The sequence below is a fragment of the Carcharodon carcharias genome, chromosome 1 (genome assembly GCF_017639515.1).
Source record: "Carcharodon carcharias isolate sCarCar2 chromosome 1, sCarCar2.pri, whole genome shotgun sequence".
Classification (NCBI taxonomy): Eukaryota; Metazoa; Chordata; class Chondrichthyes; order Lamniformes; family Lamnidae; genus Carcharodon; species Carcharodon carcharias.
Window position 1 is genome coordinate 34,482,910 of NC_054467.1, and position 25,511 is coordinate 34,508,420.

The window sequence follows — 25,511 nt, forward strand, 5'->3', positions numbered from 1 at the left end:
AGGGTTACATCTGCACACAAGCCCAACACAACTTGCGTAGAACCTGCATGAGCCCGATGAAACTGATTAACAAGCATTTTAAACATGTTTAAAATGAGAATATTGCCCAAAGTTTTCTAGAGTCTATTTAAAACCAGATTAAGTGAACTCTCAAGACAATTGCATTTATACTTGGACAATACTCAAAGGCTACATCCACCTCTAATTACTTAAAAAAAACCCCCAAAAATTCAGTACATCTTTCTAAATGTTTAATTCTCCATAGGCATTTCATTTTCATACCTGCTGAGCTGAATTGTGGAATCTGAAGAATTCATTTGGAGTGTTGCCGTACTTGTCTTGGACACTGTCCATTGACATTACTTAGATACACTGTCAGCCACATACACAGCAAAACCAATCATAATGATTACCACATAGAATGCCCCTCACTTAGGATTTACATTCATGGGTAACAGAACAATTGCATTCCAGGAGTGCTAAAGTATCACAAACTTCAAAGCACAACCAATTTAGCAAAAGTATCAAGCTTAATAACAGATCACGTCAATGTTTTCTGTCAGTTATGAAAATAACACCTATCAGTAAATTCAAGGAGCAAAAAAATTATAAGCAACCAATGTCCTGAGCATAAGCAGATTTTTTTTTCCTGTTGTCTCTGCAAAGTTAGACATTTTACAACAGCATTATTCGAAAGAACAAGTTTATCGTTCTGCCTTTATCATTTTTTAAACCATCTGTTTGACAGAATAAACTTCACACTACTAATCATTTAAAATGCTCCCATTAACTTGCATTGTGATTTTCTGGCCATTTTATGCAACAGTATTGCTAAGCAGAGCTGAAAATGACTCAGTTACATGTATTTTTCTTTATTACAGCTCAATATTTTATAGTTTTCCGAGGGTGGGCAGTATGGATGTCCCAGTAGTACTTCAGAAACATCCTGCTTTGTACTTAAATATGTTTACTGGAAGGTATGATTCATCAGTGGTATGAAAAGGATGCTTGATTGCACAGATACTTGCATGTTAGATGGGGGAAGGTTATCAAATGAAACAATTCATTCCGTAGACCAAAAAAAAAACACCCCCTGGTGTTTTTGTAATAAAACAGCTATGTTCAAACACTACAGTTTTCTTGGCTGTTACTTTTCACTTCATATTGTGTATATGATCTATCATGTGATGCCAAGTCAAAGAGGAAATAATTTAAGGCATGGAGTTACAGAAAAGCTAGTGATTGTTCAAGTGCTTGTAAATTGGATAGAAAAAACACTCCCAGAAAGATTGTAGAATATAGATCTGCATCTAACAGCACTGCTACATTCAAACAAATTTTGCAGGATTCTTGTTTCCACCATTTTAATACTAATGACACTGAACTAGGTACATTTGAGAATAATTGAATATGTGCCATGTAAGCTAGACGTACAACAGAAACTGTAGTCTTGGATGATGGGCACAAAGGACTTTTTTTAAATATACAAAAGAGGCTGTATTCAATCCACTTCCATTTCTGTGCCCTGGTTTTCTGCTGGCTTTTGCTGTTTGGTATTGTCTCCAGCTGCAGCATTAGATTCAGACTTTGGATCAATCCCTTCCCTATTAAATGGTCCATTGGCTTTCTCCTCCTTTTCAGGAAGTGGTTCCACTTTGGGCTTTGTTTGGTTAACAATCGGGTCACAAGCAGTCTCCAGTTCCTAGATGAATGGGTAAATGGTGAATTTAAAAACATTTTAAAAACTCCTCAAATCCAGTTACTAGGACAGATGCAATTAATGGATTCTCACTGTGCTATTAATTTTCTGTACCTAGAAAACACCATTTATGAATTTCAAAGTCTTTTTAAAAGAAAATTTTGTAAATTTTGGCTCAAATCAAAATCATAGAATACAGCATACGATGTTACTCAGACCATTGTTCCTGTGCCAGCTCTTCAAATGAGCTATCCAAAACCAGTCCGACTACAGCCTGCAATTTTCCCTTTTGAAGGATTTATTCAATACCCCTTTAATCTTGTCATTTAATTTGCTTCCAGCACCCTGTCAGTGCATTCCAGATCATAACTCAATGTATAAAAAATATTTTCATTTCTTAGTTCCCTTGCAAATTACCTTGAAATTGCATCCTCTATTTATGGATCTTTCAGCCACTGCAACCTTTTCAAATCATTTATTCTATCAGAACCTTTCATGATTTTGAACATCCCTATTAAATCTCCCTTTAACCTTTTCCGCTTTAAGGAGAGTAACCCAAGCTTTGTTACTCTTCACATAAATCCCTGCTCCATTCTAGAAAACTTCCTCTGCACCCTCTCTAAGATCTTAACATACTTCCTAAAGCATAATGCCCAGAATTGGCCACAATATTCCACCCGAGACCTAATCAGTGTTTTTAAATGTTTAACATTTAATCCGTGATTTGTACTCTATGTCCCCAACTATAAAGTCGAAAATCCTGTATGCTTTACCAGCCATCTTAACTTGTCCTACCAGTTTCAAAAGTTTGCGTCTGTACACTTCTAGGTCTCTTCATTTCTGCACTTACTTTAAAATTGTACCATTTAGTTTGTATTTTCTCCCTAGCAAAATGCATAACTTCACACTTTGTTCAATTTCACCTCCCAAAGCTAAAAGTCCTGGATGGGTGAAGATGTAGAGGTTATATGAAACCAGTAAAAAAGTACATGATATGGATGTCTAGCTTGTAATACAGATCCTCTTTCACATAAAAATTAGCCATCCTCCATTTGAGTATTTTTCGCATTTGATTGCTCCTTGTCCTTTTTCAGAACCACTCTAAATGTAATGATATTTTGATCACTTCTTCCCAAACGGTCAACTTAAGTTCCCGGAACCAAATCCTGTGCTGCTTCCTTCCTCATTGGGGCAGAAACATACTGATCAATTTCTCCCCTTCTTTTCCCATGATAACTATTACGTTCCCAATAATTGAGTCTATCTCTTTTCATTACTGTTTTCCCATCTGACAATTACTCCTTTCCTTCCAATAAATGGTGGCCCATAGTATACAACCAGCAGCATCAATAGTTCCTCTACTATTCCAAATATCTTTGAACCCTGAAGGACATCATCCTTTTTCAGTGCTGCAACTATTTTTGAGCATTATTATCTGCCACTCCCATTCTTTTTCTTTCCTAAATACTTTGTAACCTGAAATATTAAGATCCCAAACTTCACCTTGCTTCAGCCAAGCTTCCATGATTGCCAAAATATCATAATCCAATATAGCAACTTGCACCTGCAGCTGACCAACCTTACTTATCACACAAACACAAACTACGATCACTTCTTTTGATGACAAACTGTGCTCTTAAGCTATAAGACATACGTGATTCTATAGAAAGTCAAACTTGCTAATACTTGGGATCCAATGTAGTTTCAAGACAATTTTGATTAGAGTCAAAAGTAGATTATTTCTTTCTGCTTACCTTTAATTTATTCCTTATCTCAGCTGCCTTCACAATAGGGTCCTGAAATAGCATCTGCTTGTTTTGTGCAATCATTCTGCTGTTCATCCAATCCATGGCACTACTGGCACTTTTTTCAACTTTTGCCATCTCTGCTGCATCGATATGTTCATAGTTTTCATCCTAAACATAAAAGATGCATAGTTATGCCCTAAAAAGAGACAGCTTCAGGATATTAGAATTACAATCCACTCAATCAAATTACTAGATAATTCAAATATTAAGCATTAAAACAGCTGAATTATCACTAGAATGTTATACACAGCTGTTTAGGAACATTACTCATTGTATAAATTTTCCATGACAGTATATTTGGCTTATACAGGTAGAGTACCTGAAGTCTGGCTACCCAAAAACCAGTGGTGTCCAGACATTGTTTCTCCCTGCATTCCAGTGAACCTTGACCCCATCTGACCCAGCTCAGAAAAGTTAAGGGAATTGCTGAGTACTGATCGACTTCGCGCGCCTGATGTTTCCCGTGATGCAGCGAACCTTGACCTCATGCAACCCAGTGCTGATGTGGTAGAGACAGTTGAACTCACCCAGGAAGAGCAAAAGACTCTTGCAGAATCCAATGAGGTAGAATATTTAGTTATATATTTGGGATTAGGACATATGCCTGTTCCTGCTACAGTACAAGATAGCTATATTGGGTTGAGTTTTGATGTCATTAAGGCCACCCAAATGGAAGCCCACAGGCCTAAATTCAAATATTGCATCTGGATTCCCAAAAGCCTTTAAGCTCCATGGGCACTGGTTGTGGTCTTGCAGATGGCCCAAGTTAGTTCAAAGAGAGTTATTAAAGAATACAGTATAATCTTTAAAAAAAAAGTTCAGTTACAACTGCAGGGTGTTATAACATTTCAGTCTGATTGCTCTTTTCTCATTTTAAACAGTTCTGTTGAAGAGTCATACGGACTCGAAACATTAACTGTGTTCCTCTCCGCAGATGCTGCCAAACCTGCCGAGTTTTTCCAGGTATTTTTATTTTTGTTTTGGATTTCCAGCATCCACAGTTTTTTGCTTTTACGTATAGCAATATGTTGTGGCTAAGATGATTGACCAACAACTGCAGCCATCTTCCTTTGTGCTAGGTATGATTCTAACCAGTGGAGAGTTTTTCCCCCCGACGCACTTGGTGAAATGCTGCCTTGGTGTCAAGGGCAGTCATTCTCACCTCACTTGTGTAACACAGCTGTTTTGTCCATGTTTGGAGCAAAGCTGTAATGAAGTCTGAGGCCAAGTGACCCTGGCAGAATCCAAACTGAACATTATTGGTTGTTACTGGTGATTAAATACCACTTGATAGTACTATCCATGGCACCTTCTATCACTTTGATGATTGAGCGTGGGCTGATGGGACAGTAATTGCCCAGTTTGGATTTGTTCTGCTTTTTGTAGACTGGGCATACAGGGGCCTTTCTCCAGTGTTGGTAGATGCCAGCGCTGTAGCTGCACTGGAATAGCTCGGTTAAAGGTGCAACTAGCTTTGGAACACAAACTTTCAGCACTAAAGTCAGGATGTTGTCAATGCCCTTCACCTTTCCTATATCCAGTGTGCTCAGTTGTTTTGATAATTGTGAATTGCATTGGTTGAAGAATGGTTTCTCAGAGTAAGCCAGGCTATATCATACACTTGGTTACTTCAGGCCAAGAAGGTTGCAAATGCTTCAGCCTTGTCCTTGGTACTCAAGTGCTGGGCTCTGCCATCATTGAGGATGGGATGTTCATGACCCCTTCTTCTCCCCCTGTTTAACTGTGCATCACCATTTACATCTGCATGTTGCAGGACTGCAAAGCTTTGATCTCATCCATTGGTTGTGGGAACACTTAGCTCTGCATATAGCAGACTATTTCTACTGTCCAGTATGCACACAGTCATATGTTATAGCTTCATTAGCTTGGCATCTCATTATTAGGCACACCTCGTGCTGCTCCCAGCATGCTCATCTACATTTCACATTGGATCCCTTGCTTGATGGTATTGGTAAAGTGAGATCAAAGATTTGATGTAATACAAGTCTGTTGTTGCTGATGGAACATGGTGCTTCATGGAGGTACTGTTTTGAGCTTCTAAATATTTCTGAATCTATCCCATTTAGCATTGTGGTAGTGCAAAACACAATGGAAGGTATCTTTAGTGTAAAGGTGGGACTGCATCTTCACATGGAGAATGCAGTACTAACTCCTATCAATATACTGCCATGGACAAATGCATTTGGAACAGGTAGAATCGAGGGGACAAGGCCAAATAAGTTTTTCCTTCATGTTGGTGTTCTCAACATCTGCTGTAAGCCTGAAAGCTATGCCATCAGGACTTGGCCAGTAGTGATGCAACCAGACCATTTTTGGCGAGGGACATTGAAGTATCCACCCATAATCCATTCCTGTGCCCTCGCTGTTTCTTCCTTGTGGTATTTCAAATGAAAAAATACAGATTCATCAGCTGAGGAAGGGCAGTAGGTGGTAATTAGTAGAAGGTTACATTACCTTCCTTGTCTATGTTTAACCTGATGCCAAGACTTCATCAGGTTTGGAGTCAAAGTTGAGACTCCCAGGGCCACTCCTTTCCAACTGCATACCACTGTTCCACCATCTTTGGTGGATCTGTCTTGCCAGCAAGATAGGACAAAATCAGGGATGATGATGGAGCAGTCGGTGAAGTTTGCTGAAAGGTACAAATCTTTACAGTTTAACTGCCTGCCTGTTGCTTGACTAGTCTGTGAGACAGCTCTTCCAATTTTGGCCCAAGTTTCTAAATGTCAGTGGGGAGGACTTTGCAGGGTTGACTGGACCTTGTACGTCTTTGTCATGTCCAAATTTGATGTCCAGTTGATGTCAGGTGGTCCATCCAGTTTTCTTATACGAAAACACTACACAAGGTGTAAAGGATTGGCTTATTAGGTCATTTCAGAGGGCAATTAAGAGACAAGGACTTTGCTATGAGTCTAGGGTATCATATAGGCAAGTCTGGGTAAGGACAGCAGATTTCATTCCCTAAAGGATATTAGTGAATCATATGGGTTTGTTTTTAGGAAAATCTAGTAGTTACATGGTCACCATTACTGATTTCAAGTTTATTTCATAAGAGAATTTAAGTTTCCCCAGTTACCATGGTGGGAATTGCCTAATGTCTCCAAACCATTAGTCCATGCCTCTGAATTACTGGTCCAATAAAAACCACAATGCTCCTGGTCCTGGTGGTGTTTTTACTTGCAGAAATTGGATCCATAAATGCAATTTCGGTCTGCTAGACTTAACAAGGAAAGTTCATCTCCTTTTACCAAGTCATCCAAGGAATTTTGAACTATTTCTACATTTAGCGAGAATTTTGCAAGGCAAAATGTAATATTCTCCTCCAATGTTTTATTTATAAATAAAAATTGTTAGAGTGGCATATTTAGGACAAAATATCACTTGAACATAGTCCTTACCTTATTTTTATATGCTTCTACAGTCTTCATGAAAAGCTGAATCTTTTTACCCAGCTCATCAAATGCTTTTGGTCTCTCCTCATGCTCCTTGTATCGGTTCTGAACTGGCTGACCAAGTTTCTATGGAAAAGGAATCTAGCTTTTATTCTCTGAAGGGGGCACATTAATCATACCTGACCTCATCCAGCTTCATTGGTTCAGTTGCACAGACAAAATCAACATAAAATCCCTGCCCTCTTTTGACACCCTACATGGCCTCACACCATGTCACCTTACTTAGGAAATCTTCAAGTAAACCATTCCTGCGCATTGTTATTTTTCCTTACCCACCCCATATCTCTTCCTCTGTGCCTTCAGTCTTTTCACTACAAGAAATTCCATACGTCTTCTTCAGTGTCACAAGCAATCATTTTCTCGTGGAGCACTAAATAAATCAATGCCAGATAGGTCTGACTTTGAAGTAATTGTAACCTGAATCCAAAATGCTTTCTTTAAATAGAAAGTGAAGTTGGCATTAGATCTTCAATAAATATATGTAGAGTAGATACAATACAATAGATTTTCACACAAGTAATTAAAAATTAATAAACTATTCCAGATGAATCTTTGGTTAAGGCTACAAATATCATTGCTGAGGAAAAGCATGCTTTTTAGAACCGAGTGAGTAGCATTATCATGAATAGTGTGTCCAGTGTAGCAAAATGTTTTCAATGGTCAAAAATGCACCTTACTTTCAACTTTAAAGCAATATCTCATATTACATCAATGTGAACTTTTCCATTTCTAAACCTTGGAGGTAATATGGTGATGCTGTACATTGGGAGCAGCCACAGATCTGTTCAACTGCCAGTCTAAAGCCATTCTATGCAGGGGAACAGACATTAGAAAAAGAACATTCCCCATGTCCTCCCAGGCAGAAAATTGATTACCATTGACAGTGCTCAGGAACATGCCACTTATCAACTGTCACTGATGAGGTGGGCATGTGACAAGTAGATAAACATTAAAGTACTATAGCATCCATGAAATTTCGGATACCATGGATGCTGACCTCTATATAATTACCAATACACAAAATTAGACAAGTTTGAGTTGTGGTTTGTTTAATCAAGAACCATTGTGAACATCTTACAAGCATTATCAGAAATACTTTGTATGGAGGGTCAGTAGCTGTACCTTTAGGTCATTCAGTTTATCAAGATATATTTGTTTAGGCTGGTCCTCTCCATCTTCATACAACCAGTTTTCTGTTTCTTCCAACAACAGTGTGAACTTTTTTTTGTCCTGAAAGGGAAAGATGCATTGAACTTCATGATATTTTGCGTTAGGTGTCCCAATATAGCAATGGCGTGAAATTACAAATGAACATTACGATTCATGAAAGCTCTCCTGGTGTAGTGGTTAATATTTATCCCCCAACCAGCACTAAATACTGATGATCTGGTCATTTTTTGTTTCATTGCTATCTGTAGAACCTTGCTGTGCACTGCAACAGATGACTACATTTCAGAAGTGCTGTTTAGAAGTCATGAAGCTGGGAAAGGTGCTAGAAAATGCAAGTTCTTTCTTTCATTAATTCACTTTACATAACATCTAGATTAGATATATAGAATGTTGGTAACATTGACTATAACTTTCTCATATCAACTTATATCTTGCATAGCACTGACTACACTTCAAAGAATGTGTGAAATTCTTTGACATTACTCAAAGACAGAAGTGTTACATTAACGCAAGATTTAAAAACATATAGGATATATACTTCAGCTATTTTTCACCTCATTTTATTCCAAATTCATCCCCATATTCAGTAGGTAGAATATCTTTAGAACTTTCTTTGTTGAAAATTTTTTTCACTGATGAATTCTACAATTTGCATTTCTGTACTATTCCTCATATGCAGGGATGTATATAGAAAGATTGTACATTGAATTGAAACCACAGGCACAATTTAGGAATCATTTTTACTACCTCTAATAGGGCAACATCCACAAAGTGTTGTACGTTCTCAGGATATCACAAACCAATGGATTACAATAAAATTAAATCACCATAATGTACACAAATGTGGCAGCCAATTTGCACACAGCCAAGTATCAAAGACAGCATTTAAGGTCACCAACCAGTCCTCCCTCTGTTTTGGCTGTGTTGGTTGAAGGATAAATTTTAGCAGGCCAGAACTTTCCTGCCCATCTTCCAATAGTGCCAAGGAATATTATATCCATGAGAGGTGTACAATAATCAACTTGCATTTAAATTGCACCTTCAGCGTAGAAAAACATCCAAAAGCACTTCAGAGGTGTAACGAAAAAAAAAATTATGCAAAAGAAATATTCAAATGGTGACTAAAATCTTAGTAAGAGATGCCAGGACTTTATCCAAAAGATGTCACCTCTTCAGCACAGCACTGGTTATGCACTATGAGACTTGAGCCCACAACTAAAGTTCTGTGTCCTGCTAAAATTTATCCCTCAACTAACATAACCAAAACAGAGGGAATACTATCACTGAGCTTAATGGACAATAAACTTAAGAATTAGCAGATCCCCTGAATGCAATCAACAAAAGCAATTTCAAATTAAAACAATCTAAATGTATGATCTTTAGTAACAGACCTTTGGGGTGGAAAGAACAACTACTTAACTGTTATACTTCTACTGTCCTGGAATGGAAGTGTAGACTTTTTCTCCTTTTGCATTTGTACCATCTACCTGTTACAGTATTAGCTAAAGCAGATTTTCTCTTGTAACATGCTTTTCAGCAGTTTTAGAAAAGCACCACCTATATTGCACCAGAATGATATTCATTTCCCACCTCGGACATCAAAACCTCCAGTAAAGTGGCATGTCTGCTTAGTGCCATCCTGAGTGAAGTAAAGAACTCCTATGTGGGAAATTACAAGCTATGTTGATTTTACAATTCCACAATATCTAGTAATACCACCAACTACCACAATTACAAGAACATTTAGAAAGCCAGTTGAGCTACTGTTGTGGCTCAGTGATTTTACCAAGCAACAAGAAAGCAACAGGCTAGGAAACCTCAGATTTACTCCCTAATAAGTACTCAGTTAGCAGACTAGGATGGTGAAAAGGTGGTTCACTTCCTGCTTAATCACTATCCAATAATCTATGCTGCGAGTGGAAGTCTGAATGTCATGCAAGGAAAAAATTAATTTGACTCTTGCATTACAATAATGACTATTTGAATGAGAAACAGAAGGATGCTGTTATTTATTTTTTGGAAACTGCTCTGAGGAAAGAAATAATACCTTCAGCACAGAAGCAGGTAATTGCCAGGAAGAAAAAAATCCAGTTCTGTATGTATTTATGCAAAAGATTTTGTATTTTAATTCTGTCCTTTGATTTAGGTTACCACCTTATCATACTGTAGAGAAACCAAAAAGGCAAACTATTCCCAGACATCTGCTAGTATTTCCCGGAGGCCACTCATATGCATACTTGCAGGATTGATAGACTATTCTTCAGTTCATTTGCCAGGCCAAGATCAGCTTTAAGTAAAGTAACATATGAACCATTCTTGCCACTCTGGTGCACCAATGCTGCACATTAACTTACTGACTAGCTGATGGAATAAACTACTTACTGCCTCACTGATGAATTTTTCATAAATTCCACACAACTGGTCTCTGATCTCATACACATATTCTTCTACAGCATTTTTGGCATCATTTCTCTCTTTTTCCAGCTTGTCCTGCATAATCATTTTCCCCTGGAGAAATAAAACAACATGTTAGGACTCAGACCTTTATTCTTAAACTAGTACCAAAAATCATATCCTGTACAATACTGTTCCCCTAAGCATCAAGCAAGTCATTTTACTGGTACTGTGTTTACATAAAACCCCGGTCAAAAAAATAAAAGGCTGGACTGCTTTCTCTACATTCACTGGCTAGTACAAACCTGCGTACAGTTTGCCCGTCTACCACTTCCAAAGACAAAACTAATTACTGCGATACTCTCTTGTTTCTCCCCACCCCATCACTCCAATCACATGCATTCCTCCAACTCCACTCCCCGGCCTGTGTTGCCCATGCCTGCCTCTCTCTTGGGGTGCACACTCCTTAACCACTACACCCCGCCACCACCCCCCTCCCCCAGCATGTGCTCCTCTCCCCTCCACACCCCTCGCTGTATGTGCCTGCCTTTGCGTTGGGGCCAGTGGTACTGAGCCAGAGTGAACATGAAACTGTCAGATTGTCATAAAACCCAAACTAGTTCACAACAATCCCTAATGGAAGAAAGCTGTTATTCTTAATGTCTTTATGTGACTCCAATCCTACATTAACATGGTTGACACAGTTATCTTCTGAACTGGTCCAACACACTTAGTTTCATTTAACCTGCAGCAGTTCAAGATACTCCATCAACCTTTGAGGATGGAGATTAGAAGATGATCTATCTACAGCAAAAGAATAGATTTTAAAAAGCACCAGACCATCATCTTATAACCCACATTCAACAAGTATTAAGTAGTAAAAGGGTTAATGTAGGAATCTGGATAATCCATTTCTTCTTAATGATGGTGAAACACTTGACAGGACACGTACCTCAATTTCAACATAGTTGTTGAGAAGGTCCTGACCAAGATGTTGGGGCAGATCACTTTGGATTACCAAATCCACACTTTTCACTTTTATTTTGGGTTTTGTGCTATTGTCGTCTTTATTTTCTGCAGCTGGATCATTCTGTAGAGTATTAAAGTTATGAAATACAAATCTCAAACTGAAGCTTTTTTGGTAAAATATATGGCTTTGCCAACTTTTCTTTAATCCAGTATCAATGCTCAATACCTGAGAAACTTCATTCTGCTCTTCAGCTTGGTCTTTTTGCTGTGAATGTACTTCTTCCTGATCAACTTGCATATTGCCCTTAAAAACGTAAACGTATATATCATTTTTTTATTGATATGGCAAAATGAAGTACTGCATATACACAGGTATATCTGTACCAATGTTTCAATGGTTTTGAGTACATTGGTAAAAAGGTCCCTCCGGTGAAGGGACGAGCTTTTCATTTCCGGAAGCCAGTACAAATAAATATTATTTGAAAAATAAGATGTCAATATTATCACCTAACATGAACTATAATACCTAAATATGAACATAAATTTATTTAAAAAAAAAATCTTGGATTAATTTTAAATGTAAAGACAAGGAATACAGGGCACGCACTATGATCGTCGGAAATTTTTAATTAGATTAAATTAACTTAAATGATCCTGCAAGTGCCTATTTTGTTTCCTAAAATGGTTTATTAACTGAACTGTATGTTTTAGTTTCATGTTAAAATGTGCAACAAATTCAAAAGGGGGCTAAATAGAACTGTAGATTAGAATACTGCCTTTTTATCCGTCTTCAAATTCTAATGGGGTAAAAGTTTTTTTTTAGCAAAGATTGAATGTGAAATAAGCATAGATAATTTAAAATGAATTAAGTGCTCACAATCCTTACTTTGCAAATTTCAGCTTATGTACTAAAAATGCTATCGCAATCAGACTACACAATTGTGAGAATATCTTAGAAATACTTCCTTCGCCATTTCTTACTTTCCAACTTCTTTTGCTCACTATCTGATCTTTTCTATACTATTTCTAATATTTTTCTTCGAATTTTACAACATTTTCAGCCATTGTGAAACTTGCAAAGTGTGTTTCCTTTAGTTAATAATTGGTTTTAAAATCCCATCCAAGTAGAAAAAAAACCCTGAATTTGAATATCAATGTAAGAGACATGATAGTATCAGCAAGCAAGTCAAACACAGATGGGACCACTGAATAAGCATGGTAGCTGCCAGAGCCTTAATGATTAAACTAATTATTTTAACTTCTCTTTGGTTCAGAGGACATCTGATCATGTGGCAGATACCATACTGCACATAAAACCATTTTCAAACTACTCTGAGGCAACTGAACTATAAGGGAGTTCAAGAAAAGACTGGCTCGTTTCAAAAGTAAATGACTACCCAATTGAATAAGAGATATGCTCTAAAATGTTTGTTGCATATATAGACAAAACAGGAATTCCTAGACCTCAATAACTGTTGGTATCAGGAAACAGTACCCATATGATATCAGCTAGTTATTCTTATGAAACCACTGGTCAATCAAAATGAGTCAATCTTCTTTATACTTCTATTTTTGATTCCCTGATGCACTTCCTCGTTCCCTCCAAATTGTCCACCTTCAGCCAAGATGGTTTGGCTCCCATGCTGGATAGGTATTTGATCAATGTCAGAATAGCTTTCTCTGCCTCAAGAGATGGAGTACCAGGCATCTTGTTACCAACTTTTCCATTTGGAGAATCAGATTTGAAATCTCGACCTATAAGTTCAAAAGCAAAATGGCATCGCCTGCTCTACCAACTACTGAGTCATCCTCATTTTAACCTTTCCAATAACATTTTTAAAAAATCATAATTAGATGTGAATTAATTACATCACCTGACAATGAATTTAGTTTTACGAAACACCTTTTACGAACTCAGGATATAGAGTGCTTCCAAGTGTAGTTATGCCTGAAGGCATTCAATAAGGTGCCGCACAAGAGATTTGTTAGAAAAAAGTGGAAGCATATTGAATCGGGGGGAACCTTTAGAAAAGGTTGATGTGACGTGTGGCGTGCCGCGTGCCATGGGGATCAGTGCTGGGGCTTAAAATTTTTACAATTTATATAAATGACATGGATGAAGGGACCAAAGGAATCGTTGCTAAATTTGCTGACGACAGTAAGAAGAGGACATAAGGGGGCTACAAAGTGACATAGATAGGTTAGGTGAGTGGGCAGATATCTGTCAAATTGAGTATAATGTGAGCAAATGTGAAATTGTTCATTTTAGCAGGAAGAATAAAGATGATCTAAATGGTGAGAGATTGCAGAGCTCTGACATTCAGAGGGATCTGGGTGTCCTAGTGTATGAATCACAAAAGGCTAGTGTGCAGGTACAGCAAGTAATTAGGAAAGTTAATAGAATGTTATCATTTACTGAGAGGGGAATTGATTACAAAAGTAGGGAGGTTATGCTTCATTTATATAGGGCACCGGTGAGCCCACATCTGGAGTATTGTGTACAGTACTAGTCTCCTTATTTAAGGAAATATGCAAACACATTAGAGGCAGTTCAGAGAAGGTTTACTAGACTAAGACCAGGAATCAGCAGGTTGTCTTATGAGGAAAGGTTGAACAGGTTAGGCTTGTATCTACTGGAATTTAGAAGAGTAAGAGGTGATTTGATTGAAACCTTTAAAATCCTGAGGGGTCTTGACAGGGTGGATGCGGAGAGGATGTTTCCTCTTGCGGGAGAATCTAAAATCAGTGGTCACTGTTTAAAAATAAGGGGTCGCTCATTTAAGACAGAGATGAGGAGAATTCTTTTCTGAGGGTTGTGAGTCTTTGGAACTCTCTTCCTCAAAAGGTGTGGAAGCAGAGTCTGAATATTTTCAAGGCAGAGCTAGATAGATTCTTGAATAACAAGAAGGTGACAGGTTATCGGCAGTAGGTAGGAATGTAGGGTTGAGGTTACAATCAGATCAGCCATGATCTTTTGAATGGTGCAGCAGGCTTGAGTGGCCTACTCTTGCTCCTAATTCATATGTTCCTATTCAAGGGTAGGGAATTGGTTAAGAAGTACAGAGTAGAGCTAATGGTGGGTATGTACTGAAATTGAGATATGACCAGTGATATCTCCTAGGTATCTTGCTTTATAAGTGATAGAAATGAAGCAGAAAGGCAGCTGTATATCCAAGCTTGCTGACAACACCAAGTTACATGGTACAATAACTAACGTAGATGGGTACTGAAAGTTACAAATGGATATTGATAAGTTTAGGATTTAAAAGGGTATGAAGGCATTAGAATGGATGCAGAGAAGATTCACGAGAATGGTTCTAGGGATAAGGAACTTCAGTTATGAAGATAGACTGGAGAAGTTAGCACTGTTTTCCTTAGAGAAAAGAAAGTTGAGAGGAAATTTGATAGCAATATTCAAAATCATGAGGGGTCTGGGCAGATTAGATAGGAGAAACAGAAAGAAGATTCAAGAGTGGGAGGGCACAGATTTAAACGAATTAGTAAAAGCAGCAAAAGTGATATATGAAGAGGAACTTTTTTTTAAAGCAAGTGGTTAGGGTTTGCAGTGCACTGCCTGACAGTATGGAGGCAGGGTCAAATGAAGCATTCAAAAGTGAATTAGACTGTTATCTGAAAAGGAAGAATGTGCAGAGTTATGGCCGGGGGGGAGGAGGTACCAAGTGAGTTGCTCATTTGGAGAGCTGGTGCAGACATGGGCCAAATGGCCTCCTTCTGCGCTGTAACAATTCAGTGATTGTGTAGAGAGTGGGCAAAATTGAGGCAGACGCGAGTTCAAGATAGGAAAGTGTGAGGTACCTGCTTTGGATCCAAGAAATAAAGATCAGAGCATTATCTAAACAGCAAGAAGCTAGGAAATGAAGAGAAGAGGGGTCCACGTACAGAAATTACTGTAATAAATGATGGATGAAGGGACCAAAGGAATGGTTGTTAAGTTTGTTGATGATGCTAAGAAGAGGACATAAGGGGGCTACAAAGTGACATAGACAGGTTAGGTGAGTGGGCAGCTATCTGTCAAATGGAGTATAATGTGGGCAAATGTGAAATTGTTCATTTTAGCAGGAAGAATTAAAAAAAATGATCTAACTGGTGAGAGATTGCAGAGCGCTGAGATTCAGAGGGATCTGGGTGTCCTAGTGTACGAATCACCAAAGGCTAGTATGCAGGTACAGCAAACAATTAGGAAAGTGGGCAGTTAAATAGAATTTAAAAAGCTAATGAAATGTTGGCCATAATCTCAAGAGTACTGGAATGTAAAAGGGTGGAAGTTGTGTTACGTTGTATAAAGCTGTTTAGACTGCTCCTGGAGAATTTGATCAGTTCTAGGCACTACCTAATTCTAACAGGGCTAAACTGGATTGAAATATGAAGACAGGTTGCATAGACAAGGCTTGTGTTCCCTTGAACATAGAAGAGGGAGGGGTGCTCCAATAGAGGTGTTTAAAAGGATTGAATGATTTGATAGGCTAGAGGGGGACATAAAAATAAACTATTTCCTCCCATGGAAAGTCCAGATCAAGGAGATATAACCTTAAAATTAGACAAAGGCCATTCAGGGGTGGTATCAGAAGGCACAAAGGGTAGTGGAAATCTAGAACTCTTTCTCCCAAAAAGCTGCTGAGGCTAGATCAATTTTTGAGAATGAGATTGAAAGAATGTACGTCTGGCAAGGTCATTAAGGGATTATGGAACTAAGGTGGGTAAATGGTGTTGAGATACAGATCAGGCATGATCTAATTTAATAGGCTCAAGGTGCTGAAAGGCCTACTCCTGTTCCGATGAAACAAAGTAGCCAATTTGCACACAGCAAATTCCTACAAACAATTAATCAAAATCAGTTATGGATTAGGTTTATGGCACAAATATGTTCATTCTCCAATGGGTTAGTGTTACTTACTGGAAGTGGCAATGCCATAGCAGAATGAGGTTATTACATTAAATCTGAGACTTATTAGTGTTAAACTGCTAAAATGCTTAGAATATTTTAATTGTACAGTTTAGGCAAAGACAGTAACTAAGAAAAATCAAGCTTCAATGTTATATGATCAATAACAAACCTCCTCCGAACTAAAGATGTCATCTATTAGCAAACAGCAAGGCTGGCATACAGCAAAAGAGGAAACACAAAGTTATTGGAAATTTTAATAAAAGCACAATACTCAAAATAAATAAGCAGAAAAATCAAAACATGAAACTAGTCATCTTGCAGGTTAATTAATTTTGCCAGAAAATGCTGTATTTTTATATAACAGTTGTTTCAACAAATTTACTAAAATAAGATTGGTTCTTCAAAACTTATGTACGTACAAATTAGGAGCAGGAGTAGGCCACTCGGCCCATTGATCCTGCTCCGCCATTCAATAAGATCATGGCTGATCTGAGTGCAACTTCAATCCCACATTCCTACTTACCCCTGATAACCATTCACCCCCTTGTTAATCAAGAATCTATACAGCTCTGCCTTAGAAATATTCAAAGACTCTCTTCCACTGCCTTTTGAGGATGAGTTCCAAAGACTCAGAACCCTCAGAAAAAATTTCTCATCTGTCTTAAATGAGTGGTCCCCTACTTTTAAACAGTAACCCCTAGTTCTAGATTCTCCCACAAGAGGAAGCATCCTCTCTACATGCACCGTCAACACCCCACAGGATCTTAAAGGTTTCAATCAAGTTGCCTCTTACTCTTCTAAACTCCAGTGAATACAAGCCTAACACGTCCAGCCTGTTCTCATAAGATAACCCGTCCATTCCTGGTATTAGTCTAGTAAACCTTCTTTGAGCTGCTTCTAACGCAGTTACATCTTTCTTTAAATAAGAAGACTAGTACTGTACACGATACTCCAGATGTGGTCAATGCCCTGTCCAACAGAAGCATAATCTCCCTACTTTTGTAATCAATTTCCCTTACAACAAATGATAACATTCTATCAGCTTTCCTAATTTCCTGCTGCACCTGCATACTAACCTTTTGTGATTCATGCACTAGGACACCCAAATTCCACTGAATCTCAGAGCTCTGCAATCTCTCACTATTTAGATAATCTTTTTTATTCTTCCTGCCAAAATGAATAATTTCACATTTTCTAGAACATTGCCTACTCACTTAACCTATGTGTCACTTTGCAGCCTCCTTACGTTGTCTTCGCAATTTACTTTCCTACCTATCTTTGTGTCATCAGCAAATTTAACCACCATTCCTTCAGCCCCTTCATCCAAGATTTTTATATAAATTGTAAGAAGTTGAGGCCCCAGCACTGATCCCTGTGGCACACCACTCATCACATCCTGCCAACCAGAAAATGACCCATTTATGCCAACTCTCTGCTTCCTGTTAGTGAGCCAATCTTCTATCCATGCCAATATGTTACCCACTACAGAACTTTTATTTCTGCAATAACCTTTGATGTGGAACTTTATCAAATGACTTCTGGGAATCTAAGTACAGTGCATCCACTGGTTTCCCTTTATCCACAGCACATGTGACTCCTTCAAAGAACTCCAAAAACTTGGTTAAACATGATTTCCCTTTTACAAAACCATGTTGACTCTGCTTGATTGCCTTAAATTTTTTGAAGTGCCCTGCTATAAAAACTTTAATAATAGCTTCTAACATTTTCCCTATGACAGATGTTAGGCTAACTGGCCTATAAGTTCCTTCTTTCTGTCTCCCTCCCTTTTTGAATAAAGGAGTTACATTTGCTATTTTCTAAACTAATGGAACCTTCCCCGAATCTAGGGAATTTTGGAAAATTAAAATCAGTGCATCAACTATCTCACTAGCCACTTCTTTCAAGACCTTAGGGTGAAATCCACCTGGACTTGGGGATTTGTCAGCCTGCAGCCCCAACAATTGTTCAAACATGTTGCTTTTGTTTCATGCACAATATACAACAGATATCCAAATGCATCAGCTTGGAACTGGAGACTATGTCCATTCTCCTGGTCTGTGCTGTGGTTGGAGGTAGGGGCACTATAATTGGCTTCAATGCTTCTGAATTAGGGAAAAGTAGGAAAATACAGCCCATCACTATCCAAGCGATGTGTACTAGAGCTGCACATGCGCATCAGATGATGACAGCAGAACAAAATCAAGTCAGCTATGATAACCCCCCCATTGGGAATATGCTGCTGCCAAATATTTGGGGAGTACTGAGGCATAACCTAGAGAAAGAGAGACAGATATTCAAGTGAGACTGAGTAACCTATTAGTGCAGATAATTTTAACTTTAAAGTATGTAACACCAAAAAAGTGCAAGGGTCACTGCAACAATTTGTTTAAATGGGTTTCTACTTGATCGAGAGATTTCAGGGAACAAAACACCAAAATGACAGCAAAGAGTGCGTCAGAATTTGGAAAGTTTAGAAAGCTTCGAAAAAGATACACCTTTGGCCTTGACACCAACTATTTTGTATACTATACCTGATCATCCATTTTTGCATTTGCTGTGCCCCGAGATGAGTGGCCTGTTTCCATTGGAACATCTTCCTGACCAACCTCTGGTCTCGGTTTCTCAATCAGTGATGCACTGGACACATTGAAAATACCATGGATATTGACTCTAACTTTGACTTTGATTTTTGAACTTTCACCATCATTTTGAGGAACCACATTTTGAATAGTAAACCGACCTGATTCAAAACACAAGTTGTATTTTAATTAAATAAAGCACTACAGAGGTTACTTATGGAATAATCCATTTTCATTCTCCAAAATATCTGTCCCAGAATTGGCTGAAAACCATAATTGACAATTTGGAAAAGTTACAAATGGCTACAGTACAAAAATAGCTATATAAAATGAAACAACAGCCTCTAACAGCTACGCAAAAATGGTGCGATACCAATTATTTGCAATATTTGAATGTTTTATTTGTTAAATACCTCCATAAGTATTGTTAATCCATAATCTTTGAGAGAAGTTCAAGCTTCCTGTACATGGAGATGACTAATAATACCGAAATCAATAGTAGGAATCCAGGCTAGAACTTTTATGTAATACAAACTATCAGCTGATTGAGACAATAAGCGCCCAAGGATTACAAACCAGGAAAGTTCTAGGTTTCATTTTTACTCTCTGCTGACTAACTGATGCTAGCTAAAGTGGTAGTTGAGGTGGGGGAATCCAAGGTTAGCTGCAGTGCAGTGTTTGGGTAAGGAAGAAATAAAAAAATTTTGCAATCCTCATCTTGATCCAGTGACCCCTGCTGGAAGGGCATGTTTGTAGAGGTCAATTAAGGACAGGTTTGTTTGGATTCAACTATGACGTTTTTGTGGTCAAACAGCCCACTGGCATTTACTGTCTATGACTATACATGAAAAATCATCATGCTACTGCAGGGTACTCAGCGGCTGTGGAAAAATACCTTATTTAGAAGACTAATTACTTCAGATAGATGATGGGACTGGTGGAAAAAAGGTAAATAATTTCCCTTAAAATACTCATCTTTGTCAAAAGACTGCAGCTAAAATATTGTTTCTTCATTGAGAAATATCACAACATGATTTTGCATGGCTCCCATTTGCTGCAGAGGCACTAATGTTTATTGCTTCAACCATTCAGGTACATTAGTTTTTTAAAATTTATTTGTTCATGGGATGCAGGTGTCGCTGGCAAGACCAGCATTTATTGCCCATCCCAAATGGCCCTCATGGTGGTAGTGAGCTGCCTTCTTGAACTATTACACTCCATGTGTTGTAGAAACACCCACAGTGCTGTTAGGGAGGGAGTTCCTGGATTTTGACCCAACAACATTGAAGGAACAGTGATAACTAAGTCAGGATGGTGTGTGGCTTGGAGGGGAACATGCACGTGGTGGTGTTCCTATGTACCTGCTGCCCTTATCCTTCTAGGTGGTAGAGGTTCTAAGTTTGGAACATGCTGTTGCAGGAGCCACGAACTGCTGCAACACATCTTATAGATGGTATGCACTGCTGCCACTGTGTCTGTGGTGGAGGGAGTGAAAGTTGAAGGTGGTAGATGGGGTGCCAATCAAGAAGTTGCTTTTTCCTGGGAGGTAATCGAGCTTCTCGAGTGTTGTCAGAGCTGCACTCATCCAGCCGAGTGGAGAGTATCCCATCACACTCCTGACTTGTGCCTTGCAGATGGTGGTCAGGCAGCAAATCCTGAGTCAGGAGGGAACACCACCATCTGCAACTTTCCCTCCAAGCCACACACACATCTTGTCTTAATTATATTACTGTTCCTTCACTGTTGTTGGGTCAAAATCCAGGAACTCCTGAACAGCACTGTGGGTGTTCCTTCAACACATGATCTGCAGAGGTTCAAGAAGGCAGCTCACCACTGCCTCGAAGGCCATCCAGGATGAGCAATAAATGCTGGTCTAGCCAGCGATATCCGCATCCTGTAAGCAATTATTCACCACAGAATTCCCAGCATTTAACCTATTCTTGTAGCCACAGTACTTATATAGCTGGTCCAGTTCAGTTTCTGGTCAATGGTAACCCCTAGGATGTTAATGGTGGGGGACTGAGTGACGGTAATGTCACTGAATGTCATGGGGAGGTGGTCACTGCCTGGCACTTGTGCGGTGCAAATGTTACTTGCCAGTTACAAGACTGAATGTTGTCCAGGTCTTGCTGCAAAAGGATACGGACTGCTTCAGTATCTGAGCAGTCGCGAATGGTGCTGAATAATGCTGATGACTGCACAATCATCCCCACTTCTGACCTTATGATGGAGGGAAGATCATTGATGAAGCAGCTGAAGACGGTTGGGCTGAGAACTACATTGAGAAACTCCTGCAGCGACATGCTGGGGTTGAACTGATTGACCTCCAACTACCACAAACATCTTACTCTGTGCTAGGTATGACCCCCAACCAGTGGAGAGTTTTCCCCGATTTCCACTGACTTCAGTTTTGCTAGGGTTCCTTGATACTCCACATTGTCAAATGCAGCCTTGGTGTCAAGGGCAATCACTCATTTCACCTCTGGAATTCAGCTCTTTTGTTCCTGTTTGGAGCAAAGCTGTAATGAGGTCAGCTGAGTGACCCTGGTGGAACACAACTGAGCATCAGTGAGCAGGTAATTGCTGAATTAGTGTCACTTGATAGCACTGTTGACAACACTTTCCATCACTTTGCTGGCGATCAAGTAGACTGGGGCAGTTATTGGCTGGGTTTGTTGTCCTTTGTGGACAGGACATACCTCAACAATTTTCCACATTACTGGGTAGATGCCAGTGTTGTCACCGTACTGAACAGTTTGATGAGGGATACAGCTAGTTCTGGAGCAGGTTGTCTTATGAGGATAGCTTGGACAGGCTGTGCTTGGTTCCACTGGAGTTTATAAGAGTGAGGGGTGACTTGATTGAAGTATAAGAGATCCTGAATGGTCTTGACAAGGTGGACGTGGAAAGGATGTTTCCTTTTATGGGAGAGTCTAGAACTAGGGGGCACTTTTTAAAATTAGGGGTCATCCTAATAGGACAGAGATAAGGAGAATTTTTTTCTGAGGGTTGTGCGACTTTGGAACTTTCTGCCTCCGAAGGTGGTGGAGGTGGGGTCATTGAATATTTTTAAGGCAGAGATAGATTGATTCACTTGCTTAACAAGAATCTAAGGTTATCGGGGTAGATGGGAATGTGGAACTTGAAACAAACAGATCAGCCATGATCTTACTGAATGGTGGAGCAGGCTCAAGGGACCAAATGGCCTACTTCTGCCCTTATTCATATGTTTGTATTTCTGGAATGTTTTCAGGGCCTATGACTTTTACATATCAATAAACGGTTGAAGGCACTGGTTATCATGTGGAGTGAATCAAAGTGGCTGAAGACTGGCCATTTGTGAAGTTGGGGACTTCAGGGGGCGGCCAAAATGGATCAGCCACCTGACACTCCTGGGTGAAGATAGTTGCAAATGCTTCAGCCTGGTCTTTTGGACTTATGTGCTGGACAGCCCCATTGAGGATGGGTATATTTGTGGAGCCTCCTCCTCTTGTTAGTTGTTTAATCATCCACCGCCATTTACAGCTGGATGTGGCAGGACTGCAGACTTTAGATCTGATCTGTTAGTTGTGGGATGATATGGTTTCCAAAATGACCTTGTAAGCTCAAATGTGCAGAGACAGCATCATGCAGAATCCTTATACTGGCAATAACACTCAATGTACTTAGACAAGTATTCATCTGGATCGAAGCGCAACACCAGCAAATATTGCTTTTCAGGTAACACAGCCCAAAATTATATGAATTGCTTTGTTCCAGTTGTCACATTTATATTGAATGTTAATCTTTAAAATGCCTTTAATGCATACAAAACAAAAAATTGAAGACAAAAAGTGATTTCTTGTGTGTCCCTGTCATGAAGCTATTAATGTACATAGTATTATTGGAAAACATTTTTCTTTTAAAATAGAGGATTAAAGCCAGCCAGTCTGGGTGCTTTGACGTGTACTCTTTTTGATATGTAAGAGAGATAGAGTGTATTTGCATTTTTGAATAGAGCATTCAAGGAGTGGGGTGAAAACTACCACCTAGCTAGCAAATACAAGCAATATGTTTATATTACTAATAAAATTGGTACTATGAACTGTTTAAAGGTAGAGTTCAAAGAGGTTGGTGATACAATGAGAATTTACATTCAATGAGCGATGCTAGGTATAACTTCAGCAGTTTTGTGTTTGTAGGGCAGAGGCAATGTAGGATAACAGCAGTTGTAAGCCTCCAACCATCTCCACAGGAACCAGAGTGAAAAGAACCTCATTTTTAACTCATAAGGTGAAAATGCTTTGCTGGTGTCAGGTTAAGGAATTGGGTTGCTGTTGCCTTAATGGAGATTAGTTTGGGAACTTGTTAAAAGTTAAGATAGTAGTAATTTGTAGCCATGTATATATATATTTTAACCTGTGTAAATTAATAAAATATTTCATATAGGGTAATTATATTAGGTGATTTCAAATTTCCCAACATTAATTGGGATAGACATAGTATTAAGACCAAACGTAAACTGGGCGACCGCTTTGCAGAACACCTGCGGTCTGTCCGCAAGAATGACCCAAACCTCCCTGTCACTTGCCATTTTAACACTCCACCCTGCTCTCTTGCCCACATGTCTGTCCTTGGCTTGCTGCATTGTTCCAGTGAAGCCCAACGCAAACTGGAGGAACAACACCTCATCTTCCGACTAGGCACTTTACAGCCTTCCGGACTGAATATTGAATTCAACAACTTTAGGTCTTGAGCTCCCTCCCCCATCCCCACCCCGTTTCTGTTTCCCCCTTCCTTTTGTTTTTTTCCAATAAATTATATAGATTTTTCTTTTCCCACCTATTTCCATTATTTTTAAATATTTTTAAATCTTTTATGCTCTCCCCACCCCCACTAGAGCTATACCTTGAGTGCCCTACCATACATTCTTAATTAGCACATTCGTTTAGATAATATCACCAACTTTAACACCTATGTGTTCTTTTGTTCTATTGTTGGTGACATCTTTTGCTGATCTGATGATCTGCTTCTATCACTGCTTGTTTGTCCCTACAACCACACCAACCCCCTCCACTTCTCTCCCCGCCACCCCCCCCACCCCCCAACCACCACCACCCACCCACACCTTAAACCAGCTTATATTTCAACTCTTTCTTGGACTCGAACTCAAGTTCTGTCGAAGGGTCATGAGGACTCGAAACGTCAACTCTTTTCTTCTCCGCCAATGCTGCCAGACCTGCTGAGTTTTTCCAGGTAATTCTGTTTCTGTATAGTATTAAGGGCTTGGATGGAGTGGATTTCTTGAAATGTGTACAGAGAACTTTTTAGGTCAATATGTAGAGGGTCCAACAAGGGATGGTGCAGTGCTGGACCTAATTCTGGGGAATAAAGCTGGACAGGTGGCTAAGGTGGTGGTGGGTGAGCATTTTAGCGATAGCAACCACAACATAGTACAGTTTAAGTATGTAATGGACAAAGAAATTGACAAGTTGCAAAAAGATGTTTTGGATTGGGGGGGGGAGAGTGGATTTTAGTAAAATAAAGCAGGATCTGGCCCATGTCGACTGGGAACAGTTACTTGCGGGGAAATCTACAGAGGAACAGTGTTCAAAAAGGAAATGGAGAGGATACAGGCCCAACATGCTCCCTTTGGGGTGATAGGAAGGAGTAACAAGCCCAGAGAACCATGGATGACCAAAGATATTCAGGTTACGATGAGAAGAAAAAGAGAGGCTTTTAGCAGGTACAAGGGAAGCAAATCAGCAGAGGCATTAGTGGAGTACAGAAAGTGCAGGGTGCAGCTTAAGAAAGCAATTAGGAGAACAAAGAGGGGATATGAGAAAGCTCTGGCTGGTAAAAGTAGGGAAAATCCCAAGATATTCTATAAGTATATCAATGGGAAGAGGATAACCAGGGAAAGAGTAAGGCCCATAAGGGACCAAGAGGGCAATCGATGGGTGGAGCCAGGGGACATCGCTAGAGTGTTGAATACTTCATATCCGTCTTCACCCAAGAGAATGAGGATGAAGGTATTGAATTCGGGGAGAGACTGCGAGGTTCTTAAGCAAATTGATATAGGGAGTGACAAGGTATTGGAGGTGCTGGCAGGCTTAAAAGTGGATGAATCTCCAGGTCCAGAAGATTTGTGTCCCAGACTGCTGAGAGAGGCAAGGGAGGAGATTGCAGGGGCTCTGACCTAAACTTTTAATTCCTTTCTGGCTACGGGGGAGGTGCCCGAGGACCGGAGAACAGCTAATGTGGTTCCGCTATTTAAGAAGAGTTGTAGAGATAAGCCAGGGAACTACAGGTCAGTGAGTCTCACGTCAGTGGTAGGGAAACGAATGGAGAAAGTTCTGAAGGACAGTATCTATCTCCACTTGGAGAGGCAAGGTTTAATCAGGGATAGTCAGCATGGCTTTGTCAGAGGGAGGTCATGCCTAACAAATTTGATTGAATTTTTTGAGGAGGTGACCAGGTGTGTGGATGAGGGTAGTGCAGTTGATGTAGTTTATATGGATTTCAGCAAAGCCT

General features: G+C 39.4%; 1 protein-coding gene across 1 annotated transcript in view; it reads right to left on the bottom strand.

The window, feature by feature from the left end:
- Positions 1-1,347: 1,347 nt before the first annotated feature.
- hspa4l (heat shock protein 4 like) overlaps positions 1,348-25,511 on the bottom strand; it is a 76,931-nt gene continuing 52,767 nt past the window's right edge. Inside the window, exons 12-19 of the mRNA XM_041192200.1 lie at positions 18,951-19,159; positions 11,740-11,817; positions 11,497-11,634; positions 10,533-10,658; positions 8,103-8,210; positions 6,927-7,046; positions 3,454-3,615; positions 1,348-1,702 (exon numbers count right to left, since the gene is read on the bottom strand). Of these exons, the coding sequence (XP_041048134.1) occupies positions 1,502-1,702; positions 3,454-3,615; positions 6,927-7,046; positions 8,103-8,210; positions 10,533-10,658; positions 11,497-11,634; positions 11,740-11,817; positions 18,951-19,159 (1,142 nt within the window). The 3' untranslated portion in view covers positions 1,348-1,501. The remainder of the gene's footprint in view (positions 1,703-3,453; positions 3,616-6,926; positions 7,047-8,102; positions 8,211-10,532; positions 10,659-11,496; positions 11,635-11,739; positions 11,818-18,950; positions 19,160-25,511) is intronic.